At 41.0% G+C, this 17,162-nt stretch overlaps 1 protein-coding gene across 2 annotated transcripts in view; it reads right to left on the minus strand.

The window, feature by feature from the left end:
• The window catches only part of RCOR3 (REST corepressor 3), a 36,096-nt gene extending 19,493 nt beyond the window's left edge, over positions 1-16,603 (minus strand). For both annotated transcript variants that reach the window (XM_026652520.2, XM_026652521.2), the window contains exons 1-7: positions 16,388-16,603; positions 15,739-15,795; positions 8,297-8,374; positions 5,683-5,735; positions 3,556-3,717; positions 3,017-3,141; positions 1,908-1,986 (exon numbers count right to left, since the gene is read on the minus strand). In XM_026652520.2, the coding sequence (XP_026508305.1) occupies positions 1,908-1,986; positions 3,017-3,141; positions 3,556-3,717; positions 5,683-5,735; positions 8,297-8,374; positions 15,739-15,795; positions 16,388-16,529 (696 nt within the window). In that variant the 5' untranslated portion in view covers positions 16,530-16,603. The remainder of the gene's footprint in view (positions 1-1,907; positions 1,987-3,016; positions 3,142-3,555; positions 3,718-5,682; positions 5,736-8,296; positions 8,375-15,738; positions 15,796-16,387) is intronic.
• Between the last annotated feature and the right edge of the window lie 559 nt (positions 16,604-17,162).

The following is a 17,162-nucleotide window of genomic DNA, read 5'->3' on the forward strand; positions in this document are numbered from 1 at the left end:
ATTGTCATCTGCATACTGTATTTGTTCCTTCTCTTCCTCCCCTCTCCTCTAACTCTAGTATACATTTCTCCCTTAAATTTCTATGGGCTTGTCTTCACTACTGGGGAGATCGACGCTCGATTTAGCGGGTCTAGTGAAGATCCGTTAAATCGACGGCAGCGTGCTCTCCAGTCGACCCCGGTACTCCAGCTCTCCAAGAAGAGTAAGGTAAGTCGATGGGAGAGTGTCTCCCATCAATGCAGCGCAGTGAAGACACTGCGGTAAGTTGACGTAGGCTACGACAACTCTAGCTACATTATTCATGTAGCTAGAGTAGAGTAATTTAGGTCGATTTACCCCAGTAGTGAAGACAAGCCTTATGTTGTGATGTTGTGTACCTTCCTCTCTCCACTACAGGATGTTTCATTCTACCTTAGGGCTTGTCTACACTACCGCGGTAGTTCGACGGCTGGCAATCGAACTTCCGGGTTCGATTTATCGCGTCTGGTGTGGACGCGATAATTCGAACCAGGAAGTGCTCGCCGTCGACTGCGGTACTCCACGTCAGCGAGAGGAGTACCGCGGAGTCGACGGGGGAGCCTGCCTGCCGTGTGTGGACCGCGTCTGAACCGCGGTAAATTCGAACTAAGGTATGTCGACTTCAGCTACGTTATTCACGTAGCTGAAGTTGCGTACCTTAGATCGAATTGGGGTGTTAGTGTAGACCAGGCCTTAGTGGTCTCATGGAAATTTTGTAAGAGATATATGCTTTAGAATAGATCAAAGCCAGAGTTTTTAAAAAAGGATCTACACATCTTTTGATGACTCTACTTTTCATTTTTGAAGCAACAGCCATAGCTTACCTGTAGACTACTCTAAAAATTATGATTTTTGTTTTATAAAATATAGGCTTTTTCTACTTGGCTTAATTTTGCTTAGAAAGTCAAGGTATGTAAGAATCAGAAACATCAGACCACAAAATAAATCTCTCTCTCCCTCCACATACACACAGCACACTCCCTGTCACACTCCACTCCACCCCACCCCCCGCATTTGAAAAGCATGCTGCAACCACACTTGCATGCTGGGATAGCTATCACAATGCACTGCTCTTTGTGGCACTGCAAGAGCTGCTAATGTGGCCACACCAGTGCGCTTCCAGCTGAGAGTGTAAACACTCGGCAGCGTTTTCCCTGCTGCGGTCCCCGAAGGCTGGTTTAACTCCCAGCGCTCTACAACTGCAAGTGTAGCCATGCCCAACGTTGTGTAAATATGTAGAGTTTTTTCCTCTAGATTTTCAGTTTTAATAACCTTTAGAGTCTTATTTGCAAGAACAGAAGGTAAAGGGACACCACACTTGACTGTAAAGTTTTTAAAGATTAAAGATACTTTTACAGATACCAAAGAATTTCCTTCCCTCTTAAAGGGGCAAAGTAAGGTCATATCCACCATAATTTCTACTAGAAAGAAGTATTAAAACAAATTAAAGATCGATATATAGATATAGATATCCTCATTGCTTTGAATGAAGAGGACATGCTATACTTTGAGAAACATCACTTCGTATTTTAATGAACAAAGAAAGTACTTGATATCCAATTACTCAGCATCAGTAAGAAACTAGAAAGAGTATTTGACAGACCAGCCAAACAAGTCTCTCTTATTGATTAGTCATGACCTATTCTTTGAAATTTCTTCTCACTGGCTGATCAGCAATTTCTTTACTTCTCTCTCAAAAAAGAGGGGTGTTACATATAAGACTGAAATTGTCTCAGCAAATGAAATAGTAAAGGTTAGCTTCATTCAAAAAGCATCAAAAGCTTCTATATTTTAAACATGATATGAGGACTTCACCATGTTGGAAGTTATACTCTTTACAGAAGGCATCATGGAAAAATTACTAACATTCATTGTAATTAGAGTGTTACCTCCTTTTTGGTTTCTTTTTTGGGATCATAATCACTATCGTTTCCATCCATTGGATGTGCTTCTTCCACATCATCATCACTGAGGATAGACAACAGATGAGTAAACTTGGTCCTATTAGCCTGTTGTTCCACTATTTTTGCTGACACTATCTACAATTATACAGTTTACATACATTCTAAATAATGTTATAGTCATACTGTTACAAGACACACACACAGACCGGAGTTATGGTTATTTTGGAATTTCTTTTTAAGATGTAGTACACCCTGGAAGCATTTTTCTTTTGTTAAGCTTGTGTATGTTGCCATAATTAAAGTAACAACAGTTGGAAAAAAATATTCTTCTCTTGGAAAAAAAGCTAAGCAGGAAGACTTGGATACATTTGGATTCAAGTTTATGATGTTTAGGCAATAGCACTTCTGGTGAAATGAAAAGTAAAACACACTCAGGAAGTTCAGTGTGTCTGTAATAACTGGAAAGTCTAACTAGACTGAAAGCAAATGGATTTGATTTTGTAGTCCTTAAGTGACAGGGTCACTAATTATTTTGAATTTATTTAAAAGGCTTGCCTCCTTATGATGATATGTAGTTAGAACCTTTGTCTCTAAAAAACTAAATAGACCTCCATTTTTATGGTAAATACTGTTTTTTAGAATAATAATTGCATGTTAAAATTTATTTTTAAATTGAAGGCTATTTAAAGGTTTAAAACCATAGTACTTTAAACTGCAGAAAGCCAGTAAAACAATATTACTGGACATTTCAGCAATTTGTAGTTGTTTAGTTACCTATTCCTTCCCTCCTAATCCCACCTCCAACCAAAATTTCTAAGTCTTGTTTCATAGGATTTGTTTCACAAGACTATTTGCTAACCAGTCTGCTGTGCAGCTACTGCATTCGCCACAGAGCTTTTTACTTCCTAGAGCACAAGTAAAATACAGTTTGTCTTTTGAAAGGGCATAAGTCTAAACTAGTGGTACTCTCACCATTAGAAATGGCCTCTTCAGGTTAGAGTTGAAGCATATTGTCAGAAAAATGCGGCCATATCTGTACCTAAACAAAGAACTTCACTCTAGGGCAATTAGCTATTTAAAAGTATTCAACCCACCTGTCACCTTGATTATTTCTATTGGCTAGTTTTCGAGCCTGTCGATCCATCAAGCTTGTCCTAGAGCGAGTTTTTTTCCACGAATAGTAATATTTTACAAGGCTTGCAATAGTCTTATCTGGAAGCTAGAAGAATTAGTTCAAATATTTAAAAAAAAATGCAAACTATGTAAACTAGTAGCTGAAGCATAATTACTTTACAATAACCCTTATATGAATGCTTTCTTAATTTTCCATGCATTTAGAGAAAGGAGAAAACACTTATGTTTTTCCACTTAAAAAGCTATTTCATGCTTTAAACCAAAAAAATCTCATGCCCCTTTTGTTAATAAATTGAGAGGTTTTACAGCTCTAAAAGGCTGAATAATACAGAAGCAAAAAATGAATTTAAGTTTCTTAGACAGAGTTCTTTGGAGTACAAACCCTATCTTTGAATATGTTTATATGGTACTTAGCACAATGGGGCTTTATTCTGATAGGAGCCTTCAGACTAAAAATATTTATATTAAATAATAGTTATAACCAGAAATATTACCTTACCATTTGTTGGATCCTGTGAAAGCTCTTCCCATGGAAACTAAAAGCTTGTTCAAACAGGACTTTATCCTCAACTGTCCATTCATCAGGGAAAGGAGTGAAGTTAGGGAGATCCGCAAGGGACTTCTCAATGTTATGTTTATGCCAAAACAACATGCCAAGTGCCTTTGAAAAGAAATAATCCATTTTTGATTTTAGCTGACTTGTTCAAAGCACACTTTAGAAAGTTATATTTAACATAGGGGTTTTTAATGTGACTAAGTATCTGACATCAGAACCCCCACTATCAAAAGAAATTCACACTTAAGCTTCTCTTCTACTGTGCCTATGTAATACAGTTTATAAGATCTCTCCACAGATACTCTGATCAGTGGGCACTTTTGCATTCCATCCATGCTGCAATACCTGGACCAGTCAGTCAATTTGAGGTCAGTGTGGCAGCATCACCTCTGAATTAGTTAGCAGAGAATAGTGGTAGGCTCAAAATCTGACCTACTTTCTCCCTCTACAAACAGATATAGACTATGTAGTTCTTTACAGACCTTCCTGGGCCCAACTCCCAGCCCATTCAAACAAAAAGATTTCTGCTGTTCAGTGACCAGAAAGCTTCCCAGCCCTCTACCCTCACCTGCTGCATGTGCACATGCAGTAAAAATATTCATTAGGGAGACAAGGTATTTGCAGTTTTAAAAGGCTGCTAGTGAGTAAATAAAATATAATTTTGAAACTCTGAATGCATCCTGAATGTCCTTTTAACAATCCCCCACCTCTCAAATAAAAAAAATAAAAAAAACACCACACACCACACTGTCTGGCTTATGTTGGGCATTTCCATTGTCCATGGCTGTGTATGATACACCATAAAACAGACAATTTTAAATAAATCTCTTTACTGGGTGTAAATAGAGAGTAATCGCTCTGTATTTCTGATAAAGACTCTAGAACAATTGGAGACTTCTCCCCCACCCCTAAAAAAAAAAAAAAAAAAAAAAAAAAAACACCACACACACAAAAAAAAACCTTCATAGATTTTGCACCAAGGCTTGTTCAGGACTTGGGGAATACTCAAACAGAACTGACTAAACTAGTTTCATACACAGTGTATATGATCAATAACAGCTCATCAAGTCTCAGTGCCTTGATTTAATGGATCTACCAGCTTTTCCCCTGACAACATTTTTCCACTGTAAGCACAAACTACCAGCAGTTTGTGTATGCAGACCTTCTCACAAGCACTGTATCTTTTTCCTAAAGAGCACTAGAAAAACAGTACAAGCTAAACTTTTTTTTTTCTGTACACATTCTAGACACCACAACAGGGTCTGCCTCTCCTTCCAACAATACAGACTTAAATAGCCACATATTGCAATGAGTTCTCATTACTAAGGTTTCATTATTATTTGCCCTACTCTTCTTCCCCAAAACAAGGTTATACAACAGGATGTTTTACTGGTACACCAATAACTCAACTTTTGTTTTCTGTTACCCTTACTTTTACTGTATTCATTCACTTGGTAATTTTTAAAATACAAATTTGCTACAGTTCTTAGTCATTAGTGTGAACTAGCAACGTTTATCTATACTGTTTTTCATGGGACAGTGGTTAAATAGTAAAACCAAAACCAAGCTTTAACTACAACCTCCAAACACTGCAAGTTTTGAAACTTTGATAGTGTTTTTCTTGCTTTGAAGCATGCCAGTTGAATTATTTTTGTATCACCCCACTAGCTGAAATGCCTCTGCAACATGGAGAGCATTGAATCAATGTTAGCTTTTAAAAATATTTAAAATTCTTAATTCCAAAATGCACAAGTCCATACCCAAAATTGCTTGCCTAAGAAATCGTTTTTTTTAAGTTACATAAACACACAATTACATGACATGCCCAGTGTACCGAAACATACCAAACCTTTCAAAACTGTGCATTACAAGCTGAGCATGTCATAAAAGTAAAGAACTCAATCTTTTATAGAGAATCCAGACCACAACAGTATGCAGATCCATAAAACTGCAGTGTTTGCTGCCACGCCTGAAGAGAGATAGCATTAGTTAATGGAAGCCAGATGAAAAAAAGTGAGTTGTGTTATACTCACAGTAAACGCCACATTAAAAATCATTCATAGAACTTACCTGTTCCACATTGTATCCATGTTTTTCCTTTGCTATTGCAATATATTCATCCACTGTAAGAAAGCAATGCCAGAATTAATTTCTCTGGAAGTGTTAGTTCTGCTATAAAACTACAAAGTTAATCACTTAAATGTAGCAAAGCAGAGGTGCAGTTATGGATAACTGATATCAAAGTTTTGATTATATGTTTCAATCCTTCTTCCCTACCTTTTGTACACTGCTTGTTTTCACAGGGCCTGATCTTGCAAAAGGTTATGCATGTGCTTAACTTTACACACTACAAGCAGTTCCATGGAAGTCGGTGAGGTTTCTTGAAGTGTGTAAAATTGAAGCAGTGCAGAAACTATTTTCCTATGTTTGTACAGTGCCTGTATTGTAGGGACTACAGTAATAAACTGTACATAATGGTATCCACTAAGATACTTATGTCAATTTTAACAATATTTAATTAGTTACCAGAGATTTGTTGATCGAGTGATCTTTCACCGATCTCACCGCTGGGGACTTTCAAAGAGTGGAGAATTGGGACATTTCAAAAGAGAATTGAGAACTTTTATTTTAAACATAGTATATTAAACAGTCAGTTAATCTAAAAAACCCCACCCAGCCACAGCTGTATAATCTCACAGGTCCTTAGTTTTTAATCCCTTGATTATCAGCATTATATTTAGCCATCCATGGAGTCAATTGTCAATAGAAGTGTATATATGAAAGTCTGACCATTACCTTACCAACAGTAAATTTGTGACTTAACTGCTATACTCTACTTATGTCTAGCCAAAATGCTTGGACCAAGTATCTGTCACTGACCTTAAATACAGTAACTCCTCACTTAACGTTGTCCCGGTTAACGTTGTATCGTTATTACGTAGCTGATCAATTAGAGAACATGCTTGTTTAAAGTTGCGCAATGCTCCCTTATAATGTTGTTTGGCAGCTGCCTGCTTTGTCCACTGCTTGCAGAAAGAGCAGCCCATTGGAGTTAGCTGGTGGGGGCTTGGAACCAGGGTGGACCGGCAGCGCCCCCATAAGCTCCCCATGCAACAGCCGCCCAGCAGGCTATCAACTGCAGGGCAGTTCAGCTGTCCTTCCCCCCACTGCCGTGTGCTGCTCTTGCCCTCTGCCTTGGAGCTGCTCCTGGGAGCCTCCTGCTTGCTGTGCAGCCGGGTGGGGAGGGGGGGGAAGAGAGAAGAGTGCTAATGTCAGGGTGTCCCCCTCCCCCTTTACCCCATCTCCACAGAGCGGGGGGGGGGGAACCCCACAGGGCTCAGGACAGACGGCGCTTGCTGGCAGCAGCTGCTGTCTCAACTTGCTGATCTACTTAAAAAAAGCAGTGTACTTCGAGTGGGGTCAGCGTACTTAAAGGGGCAATGCGCGTCTCTCTTTCTCTCTCTCACACACACACAGTGTGTCTCTCTCTGCCATGCTGTGTCTCCTTCCTCCATTTGTGCTGCCTTGTAGAGTGGGAGGCTACATTAACAACAATGTGTTAACACTTGAGGGCTCAGCCGAGTCCCAGGAAATGCCTTATTGCTAAATGAAATATCCCACCCTCTGACTCCACCACCTCTCTTTTGTCTGGTGAAAACAAATTTCCCTGGAACCTAATCCGCCCAATTTACATTAATTCGTATGGGGAAATTGGATTCGCTTAACATCGTTTTGCTTAAAGTAGCATTTTTCAGGAACATAACAATATTAAGTGAGGAGTTACTGTATTCTCCATTATTAATTGACCCACCCTCACAACTGAAGAGTAAAGGGACATTCCTTGTAATTGGAAGGTGACAGATTTAAAAAATGATTATAAATTTATATGGATAACAAAAATCTTAATGCGATAGCTGTAAATATTAAAAAGATAAAACCAGAGATTTGGAAAGGATATAAACCCTCAAGCTTTTGGGCTTACGTCAATTTGTTACTACTGTGATTAGGAGGAAACTCTCTCTGGGGTCAGGTTCTCATAACTGCCTAGTGCAAGGTTTCTTCCTCTGAAGCATATACTGCTAGAGGCAAGATACTGGACAAGACTGACCGCTGGTCAGATCCAGTAAGATAATTCCTATATTTTGATTATCTTCTTAGGTGATGAAACAGAATAAGCGCTACTTTTCCAGTAAGAGGGCAACAGGTATCTATGTCTGCATAAGGTCTTCCCCTTGAACTGGTCCCCACTGCATTTCCTCCATGGTAACTCATCTATAGCATAGCAACCATAGCAACACATTTTCTCCTGGAATTGTACAATGAGAATTTCTCAAGATTACATCTTTTGCCCTACTATTAATATATGTTGTAGAGACCAGTGGTAACAATAGATGCATTTCAAGAGGTCTGAAGGCTTGATTAGACATCAAAGCCTTCTTCCCAACCACAGCATGATAGAAACATTCCACCTTTCCTTTCCCAAAATCCCCTGAATGAGAAATAAGTGGGTGGGGGGGGAGGGGAGACACATCAGCTTGTTTGTTTCATACACAGTATAACTTATGCAACTTTCCCACACTGCAAGAGGGATTATGTGCTAAAAATTAGAAGTAGACAGTTCATCAGAAGCAATGAATCAGTTCTAGTTAACAGAGTACAATTTTCTTGGGAGAAGAGGACTTACACTTGGCATCTGGAATACTATGGTATGGAGACCACACAAGCATCCCTCCATTGTCTTTATCAGTATATTTTGTAGCACCTGTAAGAAAAGTTGTCTTTTAGTGTTCATTAATATGACCTAAAGAACAGTGCATTCACAGTTATTTTCCTACACGTATATAAGACGACTAGCACAACTGAAGTGATCCAACTGCCATTCAGAACTGGATATTAGAGATGACTCCAGTTACCAGAACTTGACAATTAAAGCTGCTTGCCAGGGTTGGATTGGATGCAGAGTTTAGGGATCATCATGCTGGGCTAGTTCCTAGTGTAGCTGGAGGCAGTAAGTGTGTTAGTTTCCTTGACACTGACAACGTTACCACAGTCTGATTTGTCATGTGTTCTTGGTTGGGCTTCTTTAAAAGAGGCTAAATTACTTGTTGAACATAGCTGCTCAATGATGCTTGACCCTTAGAGCAAGAGAACAGCTATATTGACTACTATATTCTTACACAGAGTTAATAAAACCATATATGATATAAGCCTTGATTACCACCTTTCTTGCCAAGTCTCTACCCAGCAGTTAGAGTAGACACTCCCTGGGTTTATACAGAACCACAGTTTTCCTCAAGGAGCTGTCTTCCTGAGGGAGTCCAGACCCATCCCCACCTCTCTTTACTAGCTACTGGGTTATTTATTTAAGTTACCTATTGGCTCCCCCCACACTCCAAAGATGCCTTCCTTTGTTTTTGCATTATCTCTAGCTAGTAGGAAAATGATCATTTTGGAGGAGAGATGAGCGTAATGTTTTCTGGATGTGTACTATATTTAGTCAGTTTTCTTCCTTTCGATTTGTAGCGTTTTGTATTTGGTATGGTCTTTGCAGACTAATGCCAGTTACAGATGTTATATCAAAATACAATAAGCAAAAGTTTAATTTTAAATAATGAAGTTATTTAAAAAGTTAGTTCCTTACAATCACTTTCTACTCTTTGTTTATAAGAAAGAATTCCACTTCGGGTTAATATGAATACAGTAGCACAGGGGTCAGCAACCTTTCAGAAGTGGTGTGCCGAGTCTTCATTTAGTCACTCTAATTTAAGGTTTTGCGTGCCAGTAATACATTTTAACGTTTTTAGAAGGTCTCTTTCTATAAGTCTATAATATATAAGTAAACTATTGTTGTATGTAAAGTAAATAAGGTTTTTAAAATGCTTAAGAAGCTTCATTTAAAATTAAATTAAAAGGCAGAGCCCCCCCAGAGCGGTGGCCAGGACCCGGGCAGTGTGAATGCCGCCGAAAATCAGCTTGTGTGCCGCCTTCGGCATGTGTGCCATAGGTTGCCTACCCCTGCAGTAGCATCACAATTAGTTATGCAAATATATTAAATGCATCTCCTTCACCTGCAGCACAAGTCAAATTTTTGTCAATTTGAGCCAGCAATAGTAACTCATCTCTTGAATGTAGGATCATTAAAGACAATGAAATAAGAGGACTACCAGAATACATGCTTGTGGAATGTTCAAGTTTAACATGGACATCAAAATCAACTAATGTATGTCCTGGATACCAGCAGCTATTACATATTCAAGTTTAGAAGAAGATTCAAAGCTTGAAGTTATCACACAATTATAAAATGTAGGGGCTGGAAGGGACCTTGAGAGGTCATCAAATTCAGCCCCCCACACTGAGGAAGGACTAAGTAAGCCTAGACCATCCCTGACAGGTGTTTGTCCAAAAACCTCTTCTTAAAGACCTCCACTGTCAGGGATTCCACAACCTCCCTTGAAACTCCCTTGTAGTAGTGTTATTTGCACTCCGACATAATCTTTCATACAAGAGCCTCAAAGCACTATGCAGAGAGCAAAAAGATACAAAAATAGTATTAAAACCAAAAAGTAGTAAATAACGAGATGATGATTTTATAAGTCTGAGAAACAGAACTCGATTTTTTTTTATTATTTTTTTTTAAATTATAAACAGTGAGCTCTGTGTGTTATCTTGAAGAGCGCTCAGTAGTGGACTAACTTTTCCAAGGGAGAAGTCAATTGAGTCCAAAGCTTAGCACTTCCTATCTTGTACTCAGTGGATTTATTTTTTAAAACCTCACTCTGAAGAAGGAGATAGTTGTAAAGATTGAGACAGAGAAGTTTTCAAAGTATTGTTATTTTAAAAAGCCAAATTGTTTAAAAAAAAGTATCTGAAATTTAAGGTGCTTCAACTTTTTTAACTTAAACCACACTTTTAACCATTTAGGGAAAAAATTAAAGATATCAGAGTCCACCTGGGTTACTTATAAAACAATGCAATATATAGCCAAATATTTTTGTTTGCCAAGCATACATACATAAAAGTCAGCATTTAGAGAGTTTATTCTGAACCAAGAAATAAGTCTTGAACAAGTCACCATTCAAGTAATACTGAAAAGGCATGCTAAATTTTAAAAACACTCAATATTTTTCATATTATAAAAGTAATATCTGTTATTTACAGCCAGAAGCTTTGTACTTGGAATGACCATGGAATGAACAACAATTCCATCATGCCCCATTCCCAAGAGTTGAGCCTAAACCTAAGTAGCTTAACTTTCATGTTGCTATTCCCTCCCCATGTCCTAACAGGATGTCACACTGTTCCCTCCCACAGTAAAGCCCACAGATGGAAGGATGAAACAAACAAGGAATCCTTCCTCTTTACCTTCTCCCACATATTCTACTGCAGGAAGGAGCAACCTAGATCTGATAGGCCATTGCAGTGTGTCCTGTAAGGGACTGATGGGGGCTGGGGGTGGGAGGGAGAAGAGAAGTTGGGGTTTTAAGGGTTGTATAGGTGGAAGGTTGGAATATTCCATGGGACAAACCCTCAGACCCTTCAGATCCTTTTAAAAATGGGTGATGTTTTTCCATTGCAGAATGGATTTCACACGAAAAGTAAGCTTTTCTGGGTAATTTTCATAGGGAGATGTGAATCCCCCCTCCCCCCCATACAAGACCACTCACTCCCTGAATTCAACCAAGCAGAGTTCTCCACAGGATCCAGGAAGGGAGAGGGTGTAGGGAAAGACCATGCTGAAGAGGCGCCTGACCCAACTGCCTTCAGCACAGGAGGGAGAAGTCCATGTGGAGAGGACCCTTTACATGCAATGTAGGGGGAATGATGCATTCCATGAGAACTGGAATGAAAGTAAGCTAGCTGAGGAAAAAGGACTCCAGCTCAAAAGACAGCATGGTCTTTGACCGGCCATTCCATTCTGCTTATTGATAAGAGGTAGTGGCAAATAGATGGAAATACTAGGGAAGTTAGAGACTAATGAATGTGAAAGGAAATGAGCTATCAGCCAGGGAGGATTAGGCAGAGAACTATGCAGGTCTGAAAAATACTAGAATTCTCAGCGTAAAAGGTAGACCAATAAAATCTCAATGTAAGCTCTTCTGGTACAGCCTGTATGTTGCACTGAGCATTGTACATCACCATGAACGTCAGTGCTGCTCAACAGTTGATACTTCAAAAATAAGTTTCCATCCAACTGAAGATGGCCTTTAATTCATCAGTTCTCCTATTTGTTGCTGTGCTAAAGTTATTCCACTATAGACTTGGAATGACACCTGTTAGTTTTGAATTAATGTTAATAGCAATTACTTAGGCACACAGGGGGACACACTGAGAAAACGTGATGGGTACAAAACTGAAGACTCTGGATTTGAAGTGAATACTACTCTTAAAAGGCTGTGTCAACTTCAAAAATACACCAAAGACAACTAACTGAAGGAGCAGAGAAATTTGTTTCAATTTTACTTTGTGCCTTCAACAGCACTTCGTATGTAGTCAATTTCTCAGCATAGTCAGGTTATTTGGTTTGGGTGGGTCTTTCACTCAGAGACAGGGAGAATGAACATTTTAAAAATAAATAAGCAAGCATCTCTGGAAAAACTGGCAGAGGAACATGGGGGGCAAGGTATAGTATATGAGACTAAATACATTTTTAAAAAGCTGAGTAGAACCTGTTCTGAAGAGCTTGTACTGAATATAACGGGGAACATAAGAAGAGCAGTTTTGATACAGGAGAATCTCTGAAACAAGGGCAATTAGGGCCATGAATACTTAGATAGGACCCATAAAAAGGCCTTAAAAGATAGGCAATATCTTAAAGTCCACAGGGGGCTCTTCTGGACACACCTGTGAAAGCTCCAAAAATAAATGGTTCAGGTTGTAAGCCTTGCTGAACTCCAAATAAATCAAAATCTATCAGATTTAGCAGAAAAGCCAGACAGAGGACCATCCTTCTCCCTCCCTCTTCTAAATACAACCAAAACCTCTCTCTGCTGCCCATCTCCTCTCCTTTCTTCCTTGAAATACATTCAATTGACTCATGAACCACACAATGACCCATTTTCCAACACAGCAATTTCTTTATCCTCTCTTCCTGGAGGAACCCAAGGGCCCATGAGATTTAGAAAAGAAACCAGCTTCATGATATTGACACTTCTATGGTGTCAGTGGGATATCAGTAAAAATAAGGGCTTGTTTGATATGGGGTTGAGGGGGTGTAGGACAAGGACAAAGAGACTTCAGTTTTAGAAGACGTAGGGAACAGAATGAGTAGTTCCAGTGACAAACCAGCAGGAGATGACAAAATCTGGTTCAATTGGGCAGAAGAAAATCAAAAAGGTTTATTTTGGTAATTGGCTAATTTCAGAATTGAGGCCAGTTATATTGTCAGAACTGTTTCTCCCATCCAATACGTTTCTCTTATTCCTATTAAAGAGGTATTCTTGTGTAACTTAGGTGTTAAAGTGACAACTACATTATGTCTCTCCAGCTGTTCTATTTAACGATTATATACATGTAGTTTTCTTTGGTCACACAATAGATTATTTCAACATTAAGGATGTGAACATTTAAAAAAAAAAGTTGTCTGACACATTGACCTCCCCTCATGCTGCTCTACTCTCAACCAGAATCCCCTTTTCATGTTCTACAATGGCATGACAGCATCAGTACTAACTCTGAATTTTATGACAACTACTTAAGATCTAATGGAGTCCATCCAATTAGAATACTTAACATCTAGTTTACCATTATCGGAGTGACACAACTATAACAATTAACATATTTTGTCATTTAATATAGCTACTCGCTCAACAGAAATAATTTGCAACGATGTAATATTTTTAAAAATTTGATCAAATGAAGCTGAGGATTCGCTGCTCACACATGCATTCAAAATCCATTTGTTTTGTAGGTACAACTATCAGAGGCCAAAACTGGGCGTTAGACTTTATAGGCCGTTTTAATCAGCCACTGATTTTTCTCACTGTTTTAATAGAATGAAATTTTAAATATCAATTTGATGGCTACCTACATAAAAATCTAATGGAGTGCACCTAATTAGAACAACATTTAACACCTCAGTATACTCTTCATAAGAGGTATCTTAATGCCAAGACCAAAGACATCAGGAGAGACATTTAGCTTTAAAGCTGCAGTGTTATATTTAAAACTAGATATACATTTAACTTTAACAGGCATTACAAAACGTATGTCATCTTATTTGCTATTAACAAAAATGTTGATTTTTCTCTTTTTAAAAAAACAGTGATCACTCCACAGCATGCACAGCTTTGTTACAGCATGATGTCTGGCTTTCAAACTAATGATGCCTCATAAACCTGATCAGAAAGGAGAACAATTGTTCAGATAGATTTACAAGGCAACATCTCTTTCGTTAACACACTGCCTCACTAACGCGGTAGACGTTTATTCTTACAATTCATGGGAGCAGTCATTCCAAGTTTAACTTTAATTTTGTAGTACTAGTATCAAGACGACAATGCAGGAGACATTTTAGAAAGATTTCCATTACTAGTTCAGAAATAGTGAGAATTACAGTTCTTCTAGTTAAAAAAATTTTCGGTAAGCGGATATAAATCTTTAAGTTCCTTCCTGTAGAACTTATGCATAAGAGGCAGGAGTACGCACAATCCTAAAGGCAATGCTATATTTTTGGATTATAAAGACCATTAAAAATATGTAACATTTAGTTTTTTCACTAGTTAACACAACAGAAATTGTTTTCAGAGATCACTTCTAAAATGACTCCCATCCACTTATAAGCTCTTGAATGCATACAAATTAATTTTATGCTGGTAGTTTCAATTCTACTGCATGTATGCATAATATATATGGTGTATAAAAGAAAAATTTTAATTGCAGAATTGAATGATTTTGCTGTCCTATGAAAGCTGGAGGATGTTCTCTCTTCACTACCCAGTTATTTAAAGTATTAAAACAATTGCTAAACATTTTGCTTCTCTAGGTGGCCTGTAGGCAGTACAAGCCTAGACTGCATGCCAGGAGTGATCATTTTTATCTGTTAAAACAAACACGTTTAGACTTACTAATGTAAACATAATAAGCTTTAACCATAATACTATTTATTAACACAAATAGAAACCTTCAGTATGAAATAAGGTACTAGTTTCCAGAGGAAACCTCCTTACATCTCCCAAATTTCTAAGGGATGTACCCACTCCTAAGACAAAATCATTTTCAAAACTGCTTCCAGACCCAAGAAGCAGGCTAAGGGCAACTAGTCCCCATCGACAGAAGCTCCAACTTGGGAGGTACCATGGGAGGAGCTCTGGCCCAATCCTCTTCCAGGCAGGAATCATCTGACACCAATGGAGCCTGTTTGGAGAACAGGAAAGTAGACAGGCTTCACTGTGACCACCACAGCAGGACTGACAGATGCGCTTAACACATTATTACTCTACTATAAATGTACACAAAATAAGTGTCTGATGTTCAGCTTATTAAGACCGAACGACAGACTGTATGTGGCTAGCCGATATCCCTTTCTTCCCCCACCGTCTGTGTGGGCAAGAGAAGCTAGTCTGCAACAGTACAGATATTGAGACTACTCCACCTTACAAAACAAGGTGCTTGAAAACCCAGCAAAACAGGTCTACATTTTAGAGGTGTTAGAACAAGGTATCCACTGTTTCTGCAAAGATGCAACTCCTCCCACCCCACCCCAATAGAGGTAACATTAAGAGCATTATAAAGCAAATATTTTTTCATTCCCTCTTGTAACCTGCAACTCCTATCTCCAATGGGGGGGGGCGGAAGGGGGGAGAGAAGGAGGGAGGGAAGAGACACTGATGCTTTGTCTGTAGCCCTGCCATCCAATCTTGGTAAATTAAACACAGCTTTCCCCCCTCAATGCTTTTCTCCCCCTCAGTCACACAGCAGATGCTGCCCCTGCAATGCTCCTGTGACTGACATAAAACAGCAAACACAAAGCCTAAAAACAAAAATCCACGTTAACCTTTGCAAATGCAATGCTCCCACACAGTATTCAAGTGAAACACACACGCACCCCTCTCTATTATAAATCATATTAGCCCCCATTTTCAAAACAGCAGCAACAAGATGTCAGGTTATAGTACAAAAGCTATTTACCAGGATCAAAGTCAGGGATTCGAGCTTGATATTCTGCTCCGACCCGCATTCCTACATCTGCAATGCAAGAGAAAACAAATGCATTACTGGGATTTTATCTTTAAAGGCCGGGAGGATGAGAAAGGGGGTGATATTTAAATGAAAACTGGGACATTCAGCGATCTAGACGGTCTGCACTCAATCCGAGGCTACCAACAATCTTGCAAATTCAAGGGCTGCTGCCTGCGACCCTTGCGCTTCAAAAAGCCTCCAACCGCATCTCCTACAACAGCGATGCAAGATGAGAAACCCCTCCCCCCCACGGATGAAGGTCTATTACTTAGTGAAGATGGGAGTTATTTACGGGAATTCTGGCGGTCCGCCGCAGACACTCCGCGCAGCGCCCCGCACCTCCACCCCAGCCCCACATGTGCAGTGCGGTGCAGCGCACGCACGCGCTGGCTGCCTAGTGCGATGCGCACACGCGAGCCATGGCAAGGCACCGCGCGCGGCCGCCCGACCTGCACGCGCGCAAAGGTCCGAGATGCGCAGTCCCCCGCGTTGGCCGGCGCAGACGACAGCGCTCGTGCCCTGAGCAGCGCTGTGCCCCGCCCCCTCCCCCGGATCAGCCTCGCCCCGCTAGGCCCGGCAGGGAGTCCGCGGCTCGTACCGTGCTCGTCGCCGCTGTCGCCGCCGCCGCTCTCCGGCTCCGAGTAGTGCCCGTTGGAGGGGCTACTGCTCTTGGTGCCGTTGGGGGTCGCCCGGCTCTTGCCCCCCAGGAACTCGGCTCCCTTCTCCATCATGCCCGGCATGGCGGGGCGGGGAGCGGCGGCGGCGCTGACTGACGAGGGGGAAAGTTAAGACGGAGCCGCCATGTTGCCCCCTCCCCGCCCCCGCTGCTCCAGCCGGCGCCTCCGCCCCCTCACACTCTCCCTCCCTGCCTCGCCCGGCCCGGCCCCTACGCAGCCCACGGCCCGGGGATCCCTCCGCCTCGGCCCGGCCGGATCTATCCCCGAGGAGGAGGGACAGGGAAGCGGCGGAAGGATTATGGTCGGCGGCGGGGGTTCATGGTCCTGGCCATTAGCTGCTTCCGCCCGATCTCCCTCCGGCTGGGAGGTGGGAACTACTTAGCCCTTGGCCGCGCGAGGATCGGATGGGAGGGGGGAGGAAGGAGCGAGCAACGAGCGCAACGCCAGAGCAGCCGCTGCGGCGACAGGGACGTGTCGCGGCTAATCCCCGCCACGCACCGCGGGGAGCTCTGCTGGGGCGGGAGAGCTCGCGGGAAGGGAACTACAGGCTGCGAGCTGTGCTCTGGGGCGGGAGTGGGAGTGATGCAGGCTGTGAGCTGTGCCCTGGGTGTGTGTGTGGGAGGGGAGCTACAGGCTGTGAGCTGTGCCGTGGGGAGAGATGCAGGCTGTGAGCTGTGCCCTGGGGGTGGGGGGGAG

This window comes from Terrapene carolina, unplaced genomic scaffold (genome assembly GCF_002925995.2).
Source record: "Terrapene carolina triunguis isolate 2854851 unplaced genomic scaffold, T_m_triunguis-2.0 Scaffold120, whole genome shotgun sequence".
NCBI classification, from domain to species: domain Eukaryota; kingdom Metazoa; phylum Chordata; order Testudines; family Emydidae; genus Terrapene; species Terrapene triunguis.